General features: G+C 46.0%; 2 protein-coding genes across 10 annotated transcripts in view; both read left to right on the top strand.

Moving 5' to 3' along the window:
- The window catches only part of TPST1 (tyrosylprotein sulfotransferase 1), a 167,246-nt gene extending 161,919 nt beyond the window's left edge, over positions 1–5,327 (top strand). For 5 of the 6 annotated variants that reach the window (XM_067705998.1, XM_067705996.1, XM_067705995.1 and 2 more), the window contains exons 5-6: positions 2,231–2,277; positions 4,759–5,327. In XM_067705998.1, coding sequence (XP_067562099.1) covers positions 2,231–2,248 — 18 coding nt within the window. In that variant the 3' untranslated portion in view covers positions 2,249–2,277; positions 4,759–5,327. Of the gene's footprint in view, positions 1–2,230; positions 2,278–2,591; positions 4,100–4,758 lie in introns of those variants that run through there. The other variant, XM_067705999.1, reaches the window with a different exon arrangement.
- An 8,459-nt stretch (positions 5,328–13,786) lies between these two features.
- RABGEF1 (RAB guanine nucleotide exchange factor 1) overlaps positions 13,787–19,391 on the top strand; it is an 87,289-nt gene continuing 81,684 nt past the window's right edge. For 2 of the 4 annotated variants that reach the window (XM_067705984.1, XM_067705983.1), the window contains exons 1-2: positions 13,787–14,147; positions 16,560–16,729. In XM_067705984.1, the coding sequence (XP_067562085.1) occupies positions 14,004–14,147; positions 16,560–16,729 (314 nt within the window). In that variant the 5' untranslated portion in view covers positions 13,787–14,003. The remainder of the gene's footprint in view (positions 14,148–16,559; positions 16,730–19,391) is intronic. The other 2 variants (XM_067705982.1, XM_067705981.1) reach the window with 1 other exon arrangement.

Genomic DNA, 19,391 nt, shown 5'->3' with positions numbered 1-19,391 from the left:
AGGGGCACAGGGGCCCTGAGCCTTGGCTGGGCAAGATGTGCCAGAAACCTGGATGGATTCGTGAACAAGTTGTCACTCACTAACAGGCTATGGTAACTGGAGCCAGAGAATAATCCAAGAGGGAGAGTCTTGAAGAAATGTCAAATCCAAAGGCTGTTTTGCATAGTAATTCTGAAGGAGTCAAGAAAGGGAACTTGAGACTAAAACTAAAGGGACACCCCTGCTTCGCAGCATACATAAAAATCATTTCCAGGTAGGTTATAGGCCTAACTGTGAAAGGCAAAATAATAAAGTTTCTAGGAGGCAATAAAGGAGAATATCTTCATGACCTTAAAAGAGAGGGATTTCTTAAGTGAGTTATAAAAAATACTGATCATTAATTTAATTTAATTAATTAATTTATTTAAACATCTTTATTGGAGTATAATTGCTTTACAATGGTGTGTTAGTTTCTGCTTTATAACAAAGTGAATCAGCTATACACATACATATATCCCCATTTCTCCTCCCTCTTGCGTCTCCACCCTCCCTATCCCACCCCTCTAAGTGGTCACAAAGCACCGAGCTGATCTCCCTGTGTTATGTGGCTGCTTCCCACTAGCTATCTGTTTTACATTTGGTAGTGTATATATTAGTCCATGCCACTCTCTTACTTCGTCCCAGCTTACCCTTCCCCCTCCCCATGTCCTCAAGTCCATTCTCTACATCTGCATCATTATTCCTGTCCTGCCCCTAGGTTCTTCATAACCTTTTTTTTTTTTAGATTCCATATATATGTGTTAGCATACGGTATTTGTTTTTCTCTTTCTGACTTACTTCACTCTGTATGACAGACTCTAGGTCCAACCACCTCACTACAAATAACTCAATTTTGTTTCTTTTTATGGATCATTAATTTTAAAATGGATAATTTGGACTACATTAAAATTGAGAACATTTACTTATTAGAAAGCATCATAAAGACAGTAAAAAAGGACACCTTAAGGGGGGGGAATTTTTTTTTTTTAACATCTTTATTGGGGTATAATTGCTTTACAATGGTGTGTTAGTGTCTGCTTTATAACAAAGTGAATCAGTCATACATAAACATATGTTCCCATATGTCTTCCCTCTTGCGTCTCCCTCCCTCCCACCCTCCCTATCCCACCCCTCCAGGCTGTCACAAAGCACCGAGCCAATATCCCTGTGCCATGCGGCTGCTTGGGGGGGAAATTTTTGAAACAAAAGATTCATCAGTATAGAGAATTCCTACAAATAAATAAGGAAAAGGTAATAAAAAAATTGGGCAAAAGACTTAACATAGGCACTTCAAGCCCCGTTCTGGTTAGTTTCATTTAATGTATCACACACATGCTAGAAAAAAGCCTATAAAAGGCTTTTATTTAACGTCTAATACATGAGAAAACTGAAGCCCACAGAACTCTCAGGATTACATTTAGCTAGAATTCTGACAAAACTCAGAAAAGTGCTATACTTAAGATTATAGTCTTGGGAATTCCCTGGCGTCCAGTGGTTAGGACTCTGCACTTCCACTGCCGGGGGCCCGGATTCGATCACTGGTGGGGGAACTAAGATCCCGCAAGCCACACGGTGTGGCCAAAAAATATATATATAGTTTTGTTATAAAGGAAACAATTCAAGACCAACCAAATGAAGAGACACATAGGACAAGGTCTGGGAGAGTCTCAGACTCAGAGTTTCTGTGCCCATTCCCTGTGGAATCAGTGTACTTCTCCCTCAGAGCACATCAGCATGATCACCAACCAGGGCGCTCCACTGAACTTCTGCATCCAGAGTTTTTACTGAAGTCTAAGTACATAGGCATGATTGATTGACTCATTCGCATGGAATTGAACTCAATCCCCAGTCATAGTCCCCTTCCCAGAAGCTGGGCTGGCTCAGAGCCCCAACCCTCAAATCACAGGTTGGTCTTCCTGGTGACCAGCCCTCATCCTGAGTCATCTCATCTCTTAGCAGAAACTCAGGTATGATCTAAGGGGCTCATGAATAACAAAGACACTCCTGTTACCTGGAAAATTCCAAGGATTTAGAGTCTCCCTACCAGGAACGAGAGCCAAAGGCCAGTCATCTTCTTTATTATACAACAGTAGCAGACGGAATTCATTAGAAAGTCTCTGATCACAGCCTGCAAGCTACACCTGATATTTTGACAAGAGCAGTCACTTCTCATGCTAACCAACGTTAAAACATCTTTTGCTTCCTTCCACAGACTGAGCAAGTGGAATAACAGAGCCAGGAACCTCTTGCATACTTGAGGTGAGGTTGGGGACATTGCTGGGTCTTTGGGTTTCACTGCTTAGGCTCTCGGGAGGCAGCGCAGCAGGTGGAGGGCACAGCCCTGGGGTCAGTTCACCTGCTTTGGAATCTCGGCTCTGTGTGGCATTGAGCAAGTTACTTAACTTCTCTGTGTCTTAGTTTCTGCATCTGTAAAATGAGGACCATGTTAATAAGAGAGTGGTAGAATTAACCATGATAATGTCTGCCAGAAGCCTGGCACATAGTAAGCACTCAAACAGTGTTAGTTATTATTTTCAGTATGAGGAGGGGTTTAAAATGATAAAATATTTTAGCTGAAAGAAACCTGAAGGCCATCAACCTCAACCCCCTGTTTACTGATAAGGAAACTGATCCTAGAAAGAGGATTTGTCAAGTTCACATCATAGGTCGGAAAAACCCAAGGCTAAAGAGCACCGTCTCCTGACATCCAGCCGGGGATTCTTTCACCACCCTGTACTGCTTCCTCTGTATGCTGGATGTGCAGATGTTTTTGCGCTAATATTTTCGGGAGTTGCCTGGTTGGTTTTTCAACCTTGCTGATGTTAATGCATTATGCTGTCTTAATGTTTGTAACCTATGTTGTCTCATTGTAGTTAAAGGCTACAGTGTGGAGCAGGACTTATCAGCCCTTTCTATCTGAGTAATCATCAGGTGCATGTCCAGGGATACCAGCCAATTAGTGGCAAAGCTGGTTTCTGAACCTAGACCTCCTGACATGGCTGCTCAGACCTCACACCCCTATCCCACACTTTCTTAAGATTCTGTTTTGCTCTGAATATTTTGGTTATGCCTTAGATCATTTGGAACTTGAAAAGCTTTCTTTAAAATATGATTTTTCCTGGGAATTCCCTAGCAGCCAAGGGGTTAGGGCTCCGTGCTTCCACTACAGGGGGCAGGGTTTGATCCCTGGTCGAGGAAGTAAGGTTCCACAGCCGTGCAGTGTGGGGAAAAAAATTAAATAAAGTAAAATAAAATAAAATACTAAAATAAATAAAAATAAAACATATTATAAAAAAGTAAAAAATAAAATCTGTTTTTTTCTTATAGTTTTGTTTGCTGTTTTATTTTTATTTTTTATAATAACCATGTATTGAGTGTGTACTCCATACCAGGTGTAAAATACCAAGCATCATATATATATATATATAGTATATATGATATAGGATATACTATATTATATCTAAAATAAATATATATATTATTCATATACATACATATATGAATGATTTCATTCAAGTTTCAAACCACTCTGGCAAGTAGGTGATATTATTCCTCTTCTACTGTTGAGAAAATTGAGATTGAATAATTTGATTTGAATAAGAGGTTTTTATGACTTGCTGTGTGCTAATAGATTATGTGCTAATAGATTATAGATAGAAAAAACACATGAATGCTGCTATGCCATGTCAAAATCACGGATGGCAGTGAGTTAATATTCATAGGTTTTAGGAATTATGATTGCCTTTTTTGCTAAGAAGCAAATGCTAAATGTAGACTTCAACTCGATGGGCATACAGGTATAACAGCCGTTATCAGGCCTTGGATAATTTTGTTTATTCAAAAATACTTTCAAAAGTATAGATAGGGCTTCCCTGGTGGCGCAGTGGTTGAGAGTCCGCCTGCTGATGCAGGGGACATGGGTTCATGCCCCGGTCCGGGAGGATCCCGCATGCCGCAGAGCGACTGGGCACGTGGGCCATGGCTGCTGGGCCTGCGCATCCGGAGCCTGTGCTCCACGACGCGAGAGGCCACAGCAGTGAGAGGCCCATGTACTGAAAAAAAAAGAAAAGTATAGATAAATTCCCTCCTGGAAACATGCATACAGGGATTCATTACTGACCAGCTGTTTTACAAGACAGAATGCAGTGTCAGTGGACTCCAGCCTTGAGTGGCCTCCACAGCAGCATTTCATCCTTGTTTGCTTATCGAGGCTTGTAGGTGCCCATGTGCAATGAGAGAAGGACTCGGGAGAAGCTAGGAAGACATCAAAGCATCTCAAGACAAATCATAGTCTTTCTCTTGTCTTTTGGATCCCTTTGGCATATGAACGACAGTCACTGTGTTTCCTAAAGCTTCCTATAAAGAATCTCAGTATCCACTTTTTCATACTGAGTCAGCATGTTCGACCCCTGGACATTTGACGTCCCTGTCAGTGCCCCTGCAGTAGCTTCAATTGCAGATGACAGTTGCAGTCATTTAGAAATGGGCAGGAACAGCCCTTGCTTTGGCTGCCATCCTTTTGTGTTGCACATCGAAGCTACTGGCAGGCATCTAAAAGCATCCCAGACTGAGGGAGAGTGTGCCTCTCTCATAGTCCTGAGGTAGCTGTTCTCATAATGGTCCATCCCCCTACCTGTCAACCTGGCTTGTGCCAGGCCCACAGCTGGAAAGGAGGCGGTGTCATGCAGGGGAGAACAAACTGACTGCATACCTGTAACACATTCTGTTTGTTTGCCCTAGGGAAGACTGCTGCCTTTTCAGCAGCAGAGAAGTTTCTAGGACTGGCTGTTTCTAGAACTGGCTGTCCCCTGCTGAGATCAGTGGAGCATAGGTACCATGGCCCGCATCTCTTTCTCATTTGCCAGTTCTTCCCACTGAGAGGGTGGGATGTCAGCACACATTCGGACCCTCCTGAGTGACCTGCTTCTTCCCGAGTACAGTGCTCTTGATTACGTGCACGGGCCTGTGGAGAAGGAGCCCAGAGAGGATGTGTGCTTTCTCTTAAAACTGCTCTGGTCCTCATCTTTTCTTACCAGATTCCAAACTTTGTTTTCAAGGGGAGGGTTTAAAGATGGGATTCTGTAAGCAAAATTGGGTAGTTTCATCTTGGAATAGGTTGTCTGTACATGTTCTAATGTTTTGTAGAACACTTGTACCTGTTTAAATGTATTGATGTGGATAATATTAAATATCTTAATTATTTAAATAATTCATTGTATTGTTTCTGAGAAGTTGAGGAATTACCACATACATTTACAACTTGATGACTTTTGTATTTTATTTTTCAAAATAAAAGCTTTAAATGTGAAGCACTGGTAGTTTACATGTTTTCATTACTGTGATTTCTGAGAAGCAATAAGACCTATCAGATAATGATCTGATAAACCAGTTTCTTCAGTTGCTGTATTTTAGATATTCCCCTCTATATATCATAATTTCTTAGTGAAGTTTTTGCTATAATTTATTTCAGAGAGACCTGCTACCATCCTTTTGTCTCAGAATCCTGTTCTTCTCTTTCCTTCTCAATTCTCTGGTCTCCATAAATTCTAATTCCTCAGAAAGACTTTCCCTGATCCCCTTCCTGCCTGCCTTATTCACAATATCACCTTATCACACTTTGCAGTTTTTAATGTTTCTTAACTTCTTAAATTGTCTATCTCTTATACTAGATGGTAAGTTCCTGGAAGACAGAGACTATGTCTTTTCGTGTCCATTTTTGTACCCCTGACACCTAGCAGAATGTCTGGCACATTGTAAGAACCTAGTAAAATATTTGGTAAATGATTAATCCTCCCAGACAGAAACTTCTAACATATCATTTTCAGGTGAAGAAACAGAGGCTCAGCCAGGTCAAGCCACGTACACAAGGCCCCTCAGCTACTGCCACAGTGGTGACCTGGTATCTAAGCCTGACTCTAGTATCCTTCTTTCCGCTCCACGCCCCTAGCCGTGTTCCCTTCAACTGAAAATTAATACTGCTGCCACATCAATCCTTTGTTCAGCACTGTGTCTTAAGTCACTCTTTTGTTCAAAAACCTTCTTTGATTCTCCGATGCCTCGCACGTTACATGTAAACTGTTCTGTCTCTGCAGTGTAGCCTCACCACCCACTTGTGAACAGTACACCTCTTCCCTGTCTCCTTACACTCTGCTTTCTGCTTCTTCCCGATGCCCAGAAACCTAATCCCCTCTCCCCTCTCCCTGGGAAATCCCAGCCCTGTTAAGGGCTCAGCTGTTGTAAGTCCCATTTCTTGTTACTGCTCTAGTTACTGCTCCAGCCTCCAGATAGCAATAAAATCAGCTTCAGCGTAACATAATTTGTTTTTGGTTTTGGTTTTTTGCTTATTTCTTGTGTTAGTCTTATGTTACCAGCATTGTAGGGAGGAGGTCACATATCCCTCTAGAGCCTATCAGAATGGGAGGCGAGGACATTTCTAAACTATAACCCATCCTGACTCGAATACGCGCCCCTAGGTGAACATAAGGATTTTTATTCCCTACGCCTGCCCACCCCTCGAGACTCCACTGTCATGAGTGGGAATGTATTGGAATAGGAAAAGGGCAGAGAACCACCGCACAAAAACAGCTGACTCAGGAAAGAAGAAACCGCTGCACAACTGGCCCGGAGAAGCAGATGCTGTGATATCTCCCTCCCTGTTGACATTCCCTCCTTCACAAAGCCTTCTTTCTGGTCTGAGCACATTTCTCTTGAGCCTTGCGAAGCAAAGCATTTCTGTTCCATGTGACATCTTAGAAGACCTGTAGGAAGATGACTATATTTGTGAGATGTTGTGATTTGATGGAATCAAATGGAATTCCTGCCAAACAAATGAAAGATGCCTGGAGTAAAATTAAAAAATTGGTAACTGGGGGACTTCCCTGGTGGTCCAGTGGTTAAGAATCCTCCTTCCAATGCAGGGGACGCAGGTTCGATCCCTGGTTGGGGAACTAAGATCCCACGTGCCGCGGGGCAACTAAGCCCGCGCGCCACAACTACTGAGCCTGCACAGTCTGGAGCCCACGTGCCGCAAGGAAGGGCCCACGCACTGCAGATCCCAAGTGCCGCAGCTAAGACCCAACACAGCCAAAAATAAAATAAATAAATATTTTTTTAAACTAAATAAAAATTGATAACGGGGTAAGGGACCAGGGTAGATGTGTTGCCTGTGAAGATCAGAGAGCTGCCCAGGGCCAGCACAGCCATGGCTATAGCCAGCGGGTGAGCCTGTGGAGCCAGGGAGAGGCTGGCGTCCTCAGTGGCTGCAGGAGGAGGCTGGAGAGAGCATCATCCATGAAGAATCAGAGAATTTTTAAATGAGAGAAAAAAATCTTAGTCATCACTTAGCCACGTAATCATTCTAGAAACATTTATCAACAGCTTCTCATTGTCTAGATCCTGTGCCTGAGTTTACATGTTTAAACTCATTTAATTCTCAAAATCACCATCTGAGGTAGGTACTGTGACTACCTGCATTTTATAGACATTGGCTTGGGAGGCAGTACCAGCTTTCTAGACCAGCTAGTAAGTGACGGGATCAGAATACAAATACAGGCAACCTGGCTCCAGAGCCTACACCCTTAACCACCACTCTACCTTCAGTAATCATCTTTATACTAGAATAAAAACTTGTCATTAGCATTGAGTGACAACTATTTAAATACCTCCCTTGTACTTAGTAATTTGCTAAGAAGTATAGGCAGATTGCTGCCCTTGGGAATTTATGGTCTTGGTGAAAATCAAGAAAAATGTACAGAAAACAATTATTTCAAGCTTATCTAACAAAACCTATAGTATTACCTACGACAACCTGGCTTAGTAGGTGATGAGTAAGTAATAGTCTAGGCAGGACTCCATTCAGTGTTGCCCCAAAATTTGTTTTTCTAGGGAGCTACTGATCCTGGGGGCTGTCTGAGCTTTTCTCTGGCAAGGTCAGTAATTTCAGCATTGAGTTCCCTTTCCTGATTGTTTGTCACTACCCAACAGTCTTCTGCAGGGAATTTAGGCCTTTGCTTAAAGCAGAGCAGTCACTTTGTTATTCTGAGCAAAAGATCATTTTTATTCATTTTGGGTTTAAGTCCTAACAAAGCTCGTCATTTGAGGGTTTTTTTTGGGGGGGGTGATTCTGGCTAGACAGAAAAATAAATGACTTTGATTCTCCCTTTGGAGTTTGCTGATTATTACTGAACATCCAAAATTGAATCATTCTTCACAATAAAACCACTATTTTTGTTGTTGTATACTGTAGAAATGGCTGTGGCCTTGCCCTGAGAAGGAAAGCCTTAAATGCCCTCTGTTGGTCAAACATGGAATAACTGCTGAACGTATGAAAAAGTGTTAAAAGTTACAAGAATTAGGGAAATTAGGGAAATATATCACAAAGGTGTGCAAAGCTTTCTCTACAAAGATGTCCGTTGCAATGAAGTTTATAGAAACAAAAAACTGGAAAAAAAAACTTAACAAAAGGGGGGGCTTAGTTAAATGAATTATGGTACATCCACGTAACAGAACACTCTTCAGCTAATACAGTATTGTAGAAAAATATTTCATAACAGGAAAAATGTTCATGTTACATTAAGTGAAAATTTGAAATCACAAAGCTGTTTAGTGTGCTCCCACTTTTATGATTGAAAGGGTAGACAGAAAACTAGAGTCACTAAATTGATAGAAAACAGAAAGGACATGTGCCAGTGTCCCTTGTTATCTCTTTATGTTGGAGTTTTGGGGAATTCTTATTTTCTTTGTGCTTAACTCTGTTTTCTAGATTCGGCATGAATTACTTTAAGTAAAAAAGTGAAAAACAATGAGAATTTTTTAGAAAAGAGAAATCGAAATTGAACCGGCCTAATCTTAGAGATAAAATCGGGAGTCTAGAGTAGTGCTGTAACTTACCCAAGCCTACCCATCCAGTGAGACTTAACGTGGACTTTCAGTTCATTTATTTTCTGGTAAGTCTCATTTAGCTACTTCTTTTGATGAAAAATTAGTAGTGTTAATAATCTGAAGACTTGGCTATTGGTTGTTCTTCACAAATGAGTAAATGAGACTTGAATTAGAAATGAAACTGCGCTGAGATCTATTGAAAGTCAACCCTCGACACAAAGGTTTGTTTAAAAAAAAACAAAAAAGAAGAAGAAAAATTTAAAAAAAAACAAGAAATGAAGCTGAGTATTAGCTATTAGGACATTTAGATGGAGCACATTTGAAAAGATCACAATGCACTTAGAATTGATCTATTTCTCTTGTGTAGGGGTTGGTAAACTACAGCCATTGGGTCAAATCTGACCACACCATTTATGTCTTACAACATAATTTATGACATAACCTCTATGACATCACTTATGTCTTGTGTATGGCAGCTTTTCTTCAACAGCAGCAGAGTTGAGTAGAGACAAAGACTGTGGCCTGCTAAGCTAAAAATATTTACTCTCTGGCCCTTTACAGGGACTTCCCTGGCAGTTCAGTGGTTAAGACTCCACGCTTCCACTTGAGGGGTCATGGGTTCAATCCCCGGTTGGGGAACTAAGATCCCACATGCCACGCAGCATGGCCTTAAAAAAAAGAAGAAAAAAAAAAAAAACGTTTTCAGACCCCTACTCTTATAGATTATTTTCATTCTATATTGCCTCAGGATATTTTAATGTTTCACCAAAGGACTCTTAGCTGGCAGTTCCAAACAAATGTCAGAACAAATATTAGCAGCTAGGAAGCCCCCAAATGGCAAGTGGTTTTTCTCTGATACTTTTTTACTGCCTCAGAGAAGCAGGCCACTCCCAGCCTCAAATACAAGGCAGTTTCTAAGTGGGTGTGGGTACCTGGGGGAAGAAAGGCTGTGGAATGGTGGAGAGGCCCCAAGAGATGAGGACACTAAAAGATAGGGTACTTCTTGTCAGGGTACAGGGAATTATATTTCCAGCTAAATTATTTTTCCACTTGATGGAATCATACTGAATAATAGATATTTAAACTGTGAAGTGCTTAAACCTGAACTGACAGACCAGTGGAAATGCCACACAAATGGGCCATGGGGATGGGAGGGAAAATTGGGGATGTGTCTCCAAGATACTCACCCAGCCGCCAGTGGGGTTTGACCATAATGCTTCCAGAGGTGACTGGAACAAGAGCTCCCTTAGAGACACAAGGGATGAGAGAGTAATAGGCAGCAGCTGGTAGGACAACTGTGGACGCTGAAACCACATAAATAAAACACTATTTTCATTGAATTCTGGATGTGAGTTATTTTTTTAAATTAGTTTTTATTAGAGTATAGTTGATCTACAGTGTTGTGTTAGTTTGTGCTGTTGGATGTGAGTTATTTTTGCATCTATATTTTATGTTATTTGTTTTATTATAAATAAGTAATAAATGAAAAACAACATTCATCAAAAGCTTACCTATAAAGAGCTTGGGGTGAGAGCACTTTTGGGGCCCATATCATCTTGCACAGTGAAAACATCCATGGTTACCAGTGTGTACTCCAAACCAAAGAGCCCCCCCCACAAATGTTCTGCTCTGCATAACACCCCTAGGACCTCTCACAACTTGAGGGGAGCCCCTTCCCACCAGCCCAGCATGATGGCATCCTGGAATTCCCTACCTCTATGATACCAGCAACAATCCATGCCCTTATATACTAATAATACCAATAAAATACATGAGAAAAAAATCTACATGGAGAGGTAACTCTTTGAATGTGATCACAGCACAAATTTCTTTCATGTATTCATCTACTGAGTTGCTACTATATGCCAGGCATTGTGCTGGACTTTGGAGGTTGATTACAGAGAGTAATGAGACAGTAAAATGGATGCCCCACCCTGCTTTCTGACACCCAGGAAGGCAAAGACCAACATGGGACCTCTGCTACAGCCACAGCAAAAAGGAAACGTTTTTAACACTCCCATATCCAAACTTGTCCACCGAAAGAGCAAGAAGCCTGGCCTCCAACTCAGTGTTCACTTTCCCCCTCCAAATCTCAAGTGCAGGGATCTGCTTGGTGAAGTTAGGTCACCTGGGGAACCCAGGATACAAGGTACCATGAGACAAGCAGCTTTTAGATTTCAAGGTTCTAGCATTCAGTGAGGCATACTGGGGTGGTGGTGGGGACAGGGGTTCAGAAACGAGATGTGAGAGGCAATCTGAACATCGGCCACATTTACCCTGTGCACTGTGCGAAGAGAAGTCCAGGAGACAGAACAGCAGTGGTTAACGAATGGGGGTGTGTCAGAGGCTGGGGGAGAGCTGAGCTGGGCTGAGAGCAAGTGGGCCCTTAGCCAAGCTTCTGTGCCTTGGGAAGCTGCTGGCAAACAACCTCCTCCTCAAGGCTGGGAGAGAAAGGAAAGGCGAGTCCTCCAACTGGAAGGAAAAGAAGATGGATGCTTTTGTTACCGTTTTCATTTCCGTTATTGTTGAATAAATTAGAATCGGAGAAAAAATTCAGTAGCTGAATCAGCACTTTGTTAATCTGTTGCCATTCAAAAGGTTTTTTCTTTGGTGAGGCATGGAGAACAGAATCCAATTGACTAATCTCAGGACTCCATGCCTGTAGGACTCTTTTTTTGGTTGACTCCTGGAGGAAAAGTAATCCCAGGGCTATAAGTGCTCGTGTTCTGAGAGCAGCCCACACCTCTGCGCGGCCATGTGCTACCCATCCCCCCCCCCACCCCCCCCGCCGAGGCTCACTGACCCTTCCCTACAGCCCTCAAGCGAACTGGCCTGGAAGTCATTTCACTGCAGGGTGGGGATGGCCACTGCCAGCAAACTGCCCTGCTTTCCCAGAACGCCTGCTCCAACCCCTGCCTACTCAGTCAGCAAGTCCTCATTCCAGGCGGCTGCCCTTGGACTTCTCCCCACCGTGTAAACAGAACCAACTGGGAAACTATATTCCTGAAGGAAATCCTCAGCTGAAGAGGAAGATGAAAACTCCAACACATTCAGTGACGTAACCGTGATTGCACATGGATTTTCCTACCTCCTGAGCCTCTGGGGTTCCTGTCCCATTCTCTTTATACAGCCTTGCTTTAAGGTGTAGGAATAACTGTCACTCTGATAGACCTTAGCTCTCTGGTTTCCTCATATGGATTCCTAGAGGAGGAGGGGTCATCTGGCAGAGTGGGTAACTGGAAGGAAGCTGGTCCAGGTAACTCCTTGTTGCGTTACTTAATGAACCAACCCAGAATCTACTCAGACTTCTTGTTATGTAAGATAATAAAATTCTCCTATTATTAAAGCCACTTTGGATTGCAGTTTCTATTACAGCTGAAACATCCAAAGGATGGAAAGAGGAAATTTTGTTATAGATATTGTTGAGAAAGGCTGGAGCAGGTAGTGATAGCTAAGAGATGGCCTCAGGGGGCCTTCTTTAGGGCAGTGCCATTCAAAATGTGATTCAAGGACTTGCAGCATCAGAATTACCTAGAGTGGGACTTCCCTGGTGGTGCACTGGATAAGACTCCGTGCTCCCAATGCAGGGAGCCCAGGTTGGATACCCAGTCAGGGAACTAGATTCCACACGCATGCCGCAACTAAGAGTTTGCATGCTACAACTAAGGCGCCCGCCTGCCACAACTAAGGGGCCCACGTGCTGCAACTAAGACCTGGTGCAACCAAATAAATAAATATTAAAAAAAAATTACCTGGGAGTTTGTTAGGAATGCAAATTCAAGGGCTTCATCCCAGATGGACTAAATCAGATTCTCTGGAGGTAGGGCTGGGAATCTGTATTTTAACAAGTTCTCCCTCCAGTGCTTTTGATGCAAGTATATTTGGAGAAAACACTGACCTAGGAGACTCCTAACAGCTGGGAGTGTGATTGGTCCAAAGAGGAAGTGCTGTGCCTCTTGCTCATGGCTGACCTCCCTGAAGCTGTTCTAATCTTCTAGGACTCAGTTTCCTTTTCTGTCACAACAATGTGAGATTCAAATGAGGAACTGGGTGTAAAAATGGTTTGAAGAGCTAAAACCTTGGCCCCCTAGGAGAGTCTCTGAGCTGACCCTGTCATGCCAGGGGACACAGCATCCGAGGCTGCCGACAGATGTGTTGGACCAGGCTGGACTCTGCCTCAGCAGCCTGTGAGCTTCTTTGGACAGGGCCTGTTTCCATCTGTGTCTCCAGGTGCCCAGCAGAAGAACTGACACATAGAGGGTGGAGAGTCACTGTCATTCTTAATTGAACTCAACTGCCCCTATTTTGAGTTTCCTTTTCGGACTGCTGCTTGAGTCAATCAGGAAAGACTGGAGACCCAGGTTTTACCCTTGTGGTTAGAGGAGAGCCAGCCCCTGTCGCAGTGCTGCCCTTCCTCTCCTACAACCTCAGTGACCTCAGCCGTCCTCCCTCACAATCCTCCAGGAAAGGATGCTCAGGCTCTCCATTGAGGTGACCTGGTCCTCCCAGATTTCCCTGGCCTTCGACGCCCAGGGATGCACAGGACCCGTTGCCCTGGAAACGTACGAACGATTAAGTCACTAGCCCTCCCTCGTCTCAGGTTTCTAGGTGTGGACTTGGACGCGGGAGCCACTCCCCAAGCCTATAAAAAGGCCTGGCTTAGAGGTGGGGGCCTCGCGCGCACCCAGCGCGCCGAGCCAGTGTTAGCTGGCTGGAGAGGGCGCGCCTGCTGGCCAGAGGGCCAATCAGAGCAGGGCAGGCCAGCCGGTCCGGCTCCCGGTGGCCACTTAGACGCTGGCTGAAAGCGCTGCCTGCTCTGCGATTGGGCGAGCTTCCTGCCAATCAGGGGAGGAAGCCAGCAGGGGTTCGGCCAATAACGGCAGGCGACCGGGTCGGGCCGGTCGCCCTGCGGTCGTCAGGGTGGTCGGCGAGCCCGTCGGCGCTGAGGGAGCGACGGCCCTCCGGCCCGCGCTCGCTGCGCTCTCCGCCCCTCCGGCCCCGCCCGTCGGCCGCGCCGCGTCATGCCAGGCGCTGCTGGGTGCTAGTACCCGGGCCGCCGCCCTCCCGCCCGCCTGAAGCCGCGCCCACTGCCCAGAGCCAGAGGGATGGTGGTAGTCACGGGGCGGGAGCCAGACAGCCGTCGCCCGGACGGTGCCATGTCCAGCTCCGACGCCGAAGACGACTTTCTGGAGCCGGCCACCCCGACAGCCACGCAGGCGGGGCACGCACTGCCTCTCCTGCCGCAGGAGGTACCTGGACCGAGGGCGTGCGGGGGTGCGGGAAGGGGCGCGGGGGGAGGAGCCGGTGCCAGGCAGAGCTGACCTTGGGATGTGAGCAGCGCTGCCGCGCTGAGGCAGGGGTGGGGGTCGGGCTGAGGGCGGCGCCAGAGGAGCCGTGCTCCCCTGCCCACCCCGCTCCCACCCACCACCCGACCCCACCCCACCCCCGAAATGCACCAGGTGTGTCTTCCCTGCCCCAGGCGGCACCTGGCCCTCCCATCCCCCTCCTTCCAGGATTCGCTGCCAGCAGGGTTGGTACTCCTATCCCTATGTCCCACCTTACCTACTGGAGGATGGAGGGTAGGCCGTGGGAAGGGGCCCTTGGAGCCCCAAGAGATGATAGTGTCTCCTAGAGAATCCAAGAGGAGGCCTCAGTGGTTGCCCAAACCCAGTCTCCAGCTGCCCAGAGAGTGGGGTTACGGGCTGTGTGCAGATAAGAAGCAGGCCAGTTAATAGATGTGGCCTCACTCACCTGACACCTCCATGGCTTTCCCTCCTAGCTGTTGTGCTGTGATGCACAGTGGCTTCCACTGGTCTTACTTAACGCATGTGACACTATCACACGAACACCTGAAATGACCCTCAAGAGAAGGGAAAGGAGGGAAGGTGGGGCTCTGCTGGGCAGTGAAGACAGAGGCTAGGAGGTAGGGGCTAAGGTAGTGGCAGACGTGACCTGTGGAGTCCTAGGTGAAGAGACTGAGACCCAGAGGGGCACGATGGGGCTGGGTGAGGCTCTCTGGGAACTGTAGTGTCCTCTTTGGTTACGAACCAGTACTCTAAACATCGTGGGGCAAATCTCCAGAAGGACTCTTTGTAATTGGAAAAAAAAAAAAAAGAAGGGAACCGTGGGAGACCCAGGGTGCCGTTTTTTGTGCACTGTCACTGGTGAGACGGTGTGGCTTGAGGAAAAAAGCACAGGACCCGGAGACCATAGGCCAGCACTCCAGTGCCAGCTCTTTCACAAATTACATGGCTCCATGTGAGTAATGTGAAGTATTATTATCTCCAAATAATATTGGGGTCCTTGGTATGCACATAAAATAGTTTTAGAGGAGCTAGCTATAGAATAAGCAGAAGGCATTTCCTGTCCTCTGGGTGCAGAAGAGTAACAGTACCTGCATTCACAGAACTGTAAGTGCCCGTCCGTTTCATTCATCCATTCATTCAGTGCATATCTGGGGCTTTACTATGAGCCAGGCACTGCACAAGACACTGGGCAACTTTGATGTAACGTATTTGTATCCTACTTTATTTCACAAAGGATTTGAAAGTTGGGAAAAAGGACTGTCTAGATAAATACACATAGACTTTCACAGAGCCAGAGAGATGTCGTAATATTGAAAAGTATGCACTGGGGTAAAATTTTAGTTAATCTGGAGGAGGTTTGTGGGAAAATTAGGGAGAACTGGCCTCATTTCTTTCAAAACCACAAACAGTGAAAGAGATTTAAAAAAATAAATAAAGGTCCTGAGCATTTTAGGGAGACCCTAGAGCTTCTCAGGGCAAATGTAGGTACCATCATTCCCTGCCCTTGCCTCCAGAACCGTAGCTGGACTGGGCACTAATCTCCCTGCACAGATTAAGGAAAGAAGTGGAGAGGTACAGAGGATGAGGAGTGGATGCCTGGCATTATTCAACAAACATCTGTGGGCCCTGCTCTGGGTGGCCTCAGGATAGGTGAACAAGATGCTGTTCCTGCCCTCGGGAAACTTGGGCAATAATAACGACCGATAGCACAAAGCTCCCGTTGTGCAGAGCTCTGTTATACAGGAGAACGTGGGCTACAGTGAAGGCACAATGGCGGGAGTGTTCAGTGAACCCTGTCTTGGGGCAGGCAAAGGACAACAGAGCAGAAATGCTCACGGAGTAGGGGACCTTGAATAGAAGCTCTCAGAATGAGTGGATGCTGCTAACCGATATGGCGCCTTGGTGTGAATTAGCAAAAGGGTGTACAGCTGGGCTGGCAGACCCCGCTCACGCAGGTGGCCCTGTGCAGTGAACAGCGCACACTGCCAGATGGGGCCATTGCATTTGCTGGATGGACAGAGGGAGGGTGGCAGGAGCGCTGGGGACGGAGAAGACAGCATGAGCAAGGGCACAAAGGTGGGGAGTTCAGGAAGTGGAAGGAGGACAGTAAAGGCTTTGAACTCTAGAGCAGAGATTGTAGGACTGCGGTGCAGAGACCTGATTTAAGAGCTGTGGGAGGATGGGGAGGACTTGGTAATTGATGAATGCAGGGAAAGGGAGGGGAGAGAAGAGGTCAGAAAGATGCCTGGGTTTGGGCCTCGGGTGGCGCTCATCAGACCCAGGAAGGCGGCAGACGGGGCAGCCCCGGCTTGCCTCCCCACCGTGGGACTAAAAGTGCCGGTGATTCCTCCCCAGTTCCCTGAGGTTGTCCCCCTTAACATCGGAGGGGCTCACTTCACCACACGCCTGTCCACCTTGCGGCGCTACGAGGACACCATGCTGGCGGCCATGTTCAGCGGGCGGCACTACATCCCCACGGATGCCGAGGGCCGCTACTTCATTGATCGGGACGGTGCGCACTTCGGGTACGTTCCTCCCTCTGCCATCAACTGCAGGGTCCTAGCAAGTGAGCAGCCCGGGCTTGGGCATGGGACTTTGATGTCTTCCATAACACCTAGAAGAGGAGATAACCTGCTGGTGGAATTTAATAAATGTGCATATTGCATTGCATCAGAATTCTTAGTTTCTTTCCCAGAGGAGGCAAGGACAGCCGGAGAAATCCCAGGTGACACACATTGGCTGGATGTGATGAAACTGATTCTCTGCTATGCAAATTAAGACTGGGAAGTTGTCATCCCTGTGGAATAGGTGTGACCGCACCGAGAGGCAGGGGAGTTCCAACACAGCTTCTGGGAGAAGACCCTCAGATCCAGATTCTGGGGCTCGGCATCGCTGTTAGGGAGAAACATGGGGCGTGGCAGTGGTTCCCAAACTTCTTTCAATAGTTTGAAACAAATAAATAGGACAAAAAAAGGTGAGGGAAGGGCCAACATAGGGTTGCCATCCTGTAATTTTGCCAAGTCTTTAAAAAAAAAACACCTTCAGGGACTTCCCTGGCGGTTCAGTGGTTAACACTCCATGCTTCCACTGCAGAGGGCACAGGTTCAATTCCTGGTGGGGGAACTAAGATCCTGCGTACCGCACCGTGCAGCCAAAAAAAAAAAACCCCCCAAAAACGAAACAACAACAGCAAAAACACACACAAAAAAACCCCACTTTCAATTGTTACTGTCATTTTAACAGTAAAACATGTAACAACACAATCTCAAAAAAAGATAGCCCTTCCCAAGAGAGGACTTCTGACAACCTTACAGATAAACAATTTAAAGACTTTATGTTTTGGTTTCCTTGTTTGTGAAATGAGAAGTAATTATAGCTGCCTTGCAGGCCTGTCATGTGGATTAAATAAAGAGGCTTGGTGTGACCCCTGGCCAGGTCCTTTCAGAGTATGTGGCTGAAACTCTTTACCCCATCCGTCTAACTTTGGAGATGACTGGAGAACTAACATGGTCTTTGACCTTGAACAAAAGGAGACCCTCCAACCACTACGTCTCTGTGCCGGCCTCCAAGTAGGATTGCCCACACTGGGAGAAGGGTCATTTTCACCCTCAGAAAGGAGCCTCGTCAAATAATTTGCTCTGAAGCATCTGGGTTTCCCCATTGGGCGGTCAGCTGCCTCCAGTGCTGAGAAAACAAAGTGTCACATCGCTCTGCAGAGCTATAAAAAGATTTTTGTTTGCAGGCTGTTTGGGAGAGGAAAGTGCTCGGCCCGGCTGGCAGCTCCCACAGCACTCTTCACTGGGCCTTGCCCGCGGTTATGTTTTTCAGGACTCACCAAGATTTGCTTACGATCCTAGAGGACTGATTTTCGAAGGAGTGACGGGGAAGGGGAACCCGGTTTGGCCCTAGGCTGATGCGCCCATACCCAGGTGGCCACAGCTGGAGAGTGGCAGGGCCAGGCAAGGGCATGGCAGCAAGCAGGATATTGTGGTGTTTATCCTCAGGCTACTGGACTCCAGTGGCCTAAGATTCATCAGCAGCCTGTGGAGCTGTTGAAAGATTCAGATAAAATAAAATAGGGATTTAGGGCATTTCTCTGCGGGTGAGCTCACGTAGCCCCAGCAGCCACCATGGAGGCTGCCTGGGCCTCCACCTGGGGCACTTTCCCGTTGTGATCAGTGCACAGCGGCTTGGACTGGAGTCTGGACCACTGTGGGTGTGGATTTGGAGTCACCCGTGTCTGCATCTGGCTGGCTGTGGCTCCTTTAGCAAGGGTGTTCCGTAAGCTCTCTGAGCCCCACTTTTTCCTCATTTATAAAACGGACGTAAGAAAGCACTTACCCCATGTCGTTGGAAGGATTAAATGGGATAACTCCTGAATAGTGACTGACACAGATTAGTACTTGGTGAGTGTTGGCTGGTGTTGCTTCATGGTCATAGACTCACTACTGAGGTAACAGCTTGGTCTTGGGGTTTACTGATACATCCTCACAGAAAAGCCCTTCCCACACCTACCAGTGATGGGTCTGATTACTTTCAGCCCTAAAGAATCTGAAGAGAGAATTAAAAGAACTGAATTGTTATTTTAAGAAGGTGCAGTATGTGATTTTTTGTTCACTCCTGAAGCCAGTTTATTCAGGTGTCAGGGTTAGGCATTCCTCTTCTCCGTATAGCTACAGAATGATACTGATGGCAAGGATCTGTGGGGAGTGCAGAACTCTTCCACGTGGCTGGTGGGAATAAAATGCTACAACCACTTTGTCAAACAGGCACTTATGACCGAACAGTTCTCCTCCTGATGTTTACCCAAGAGGAACCGGTGCCTGAGTCCACAAGAAGTTTACAGGGAATGTTTATCACAGCTTTACTCTTATGAGACCCCAACTGGAAACAATTCAAATGTCCATCAACGGGAGAATGGGTAAAAGTTTATAGTGTATCCATACAACGGTATGCTACTTAGCGATAAAAGGAAGGAAACTTCTGCTACGCATGATGACGTAGGGAATCAATCTCAAAGACACTAGGTTGAGGGGAAGAAGCCAGGCACAAAAGAGAACATACTGTGTGATTCCACTTACATGCATTTCAAGAAGAGGCAAAACTAATCTTTGTTGATAGAATTAGAAGTTAGAGTGGTTGTCTCTGTAGTGATTGGCTGGGAAGAGGCACAGGGAAACTTTAATT

The sequence above is a fragment of the Pseudorca crassidens genome, chromosome 15 (genome assembly GCF_039906515.1).
Source record: "Pseudorca crassidens isolate mPseCra1 chromosome 15, mPseCra1.hap1, whole genome shotgun sequence".
Classification (NCBI taxonomy): Eukaryota; Metazoa; Chordata; class Mammalia; order Artiodactyla; family Delphinidae; genus Pseudorca; species Pseudorca crassidens.
This window is presented reverse-complemented; position numbering and strand designations above follow the sequence as displayed.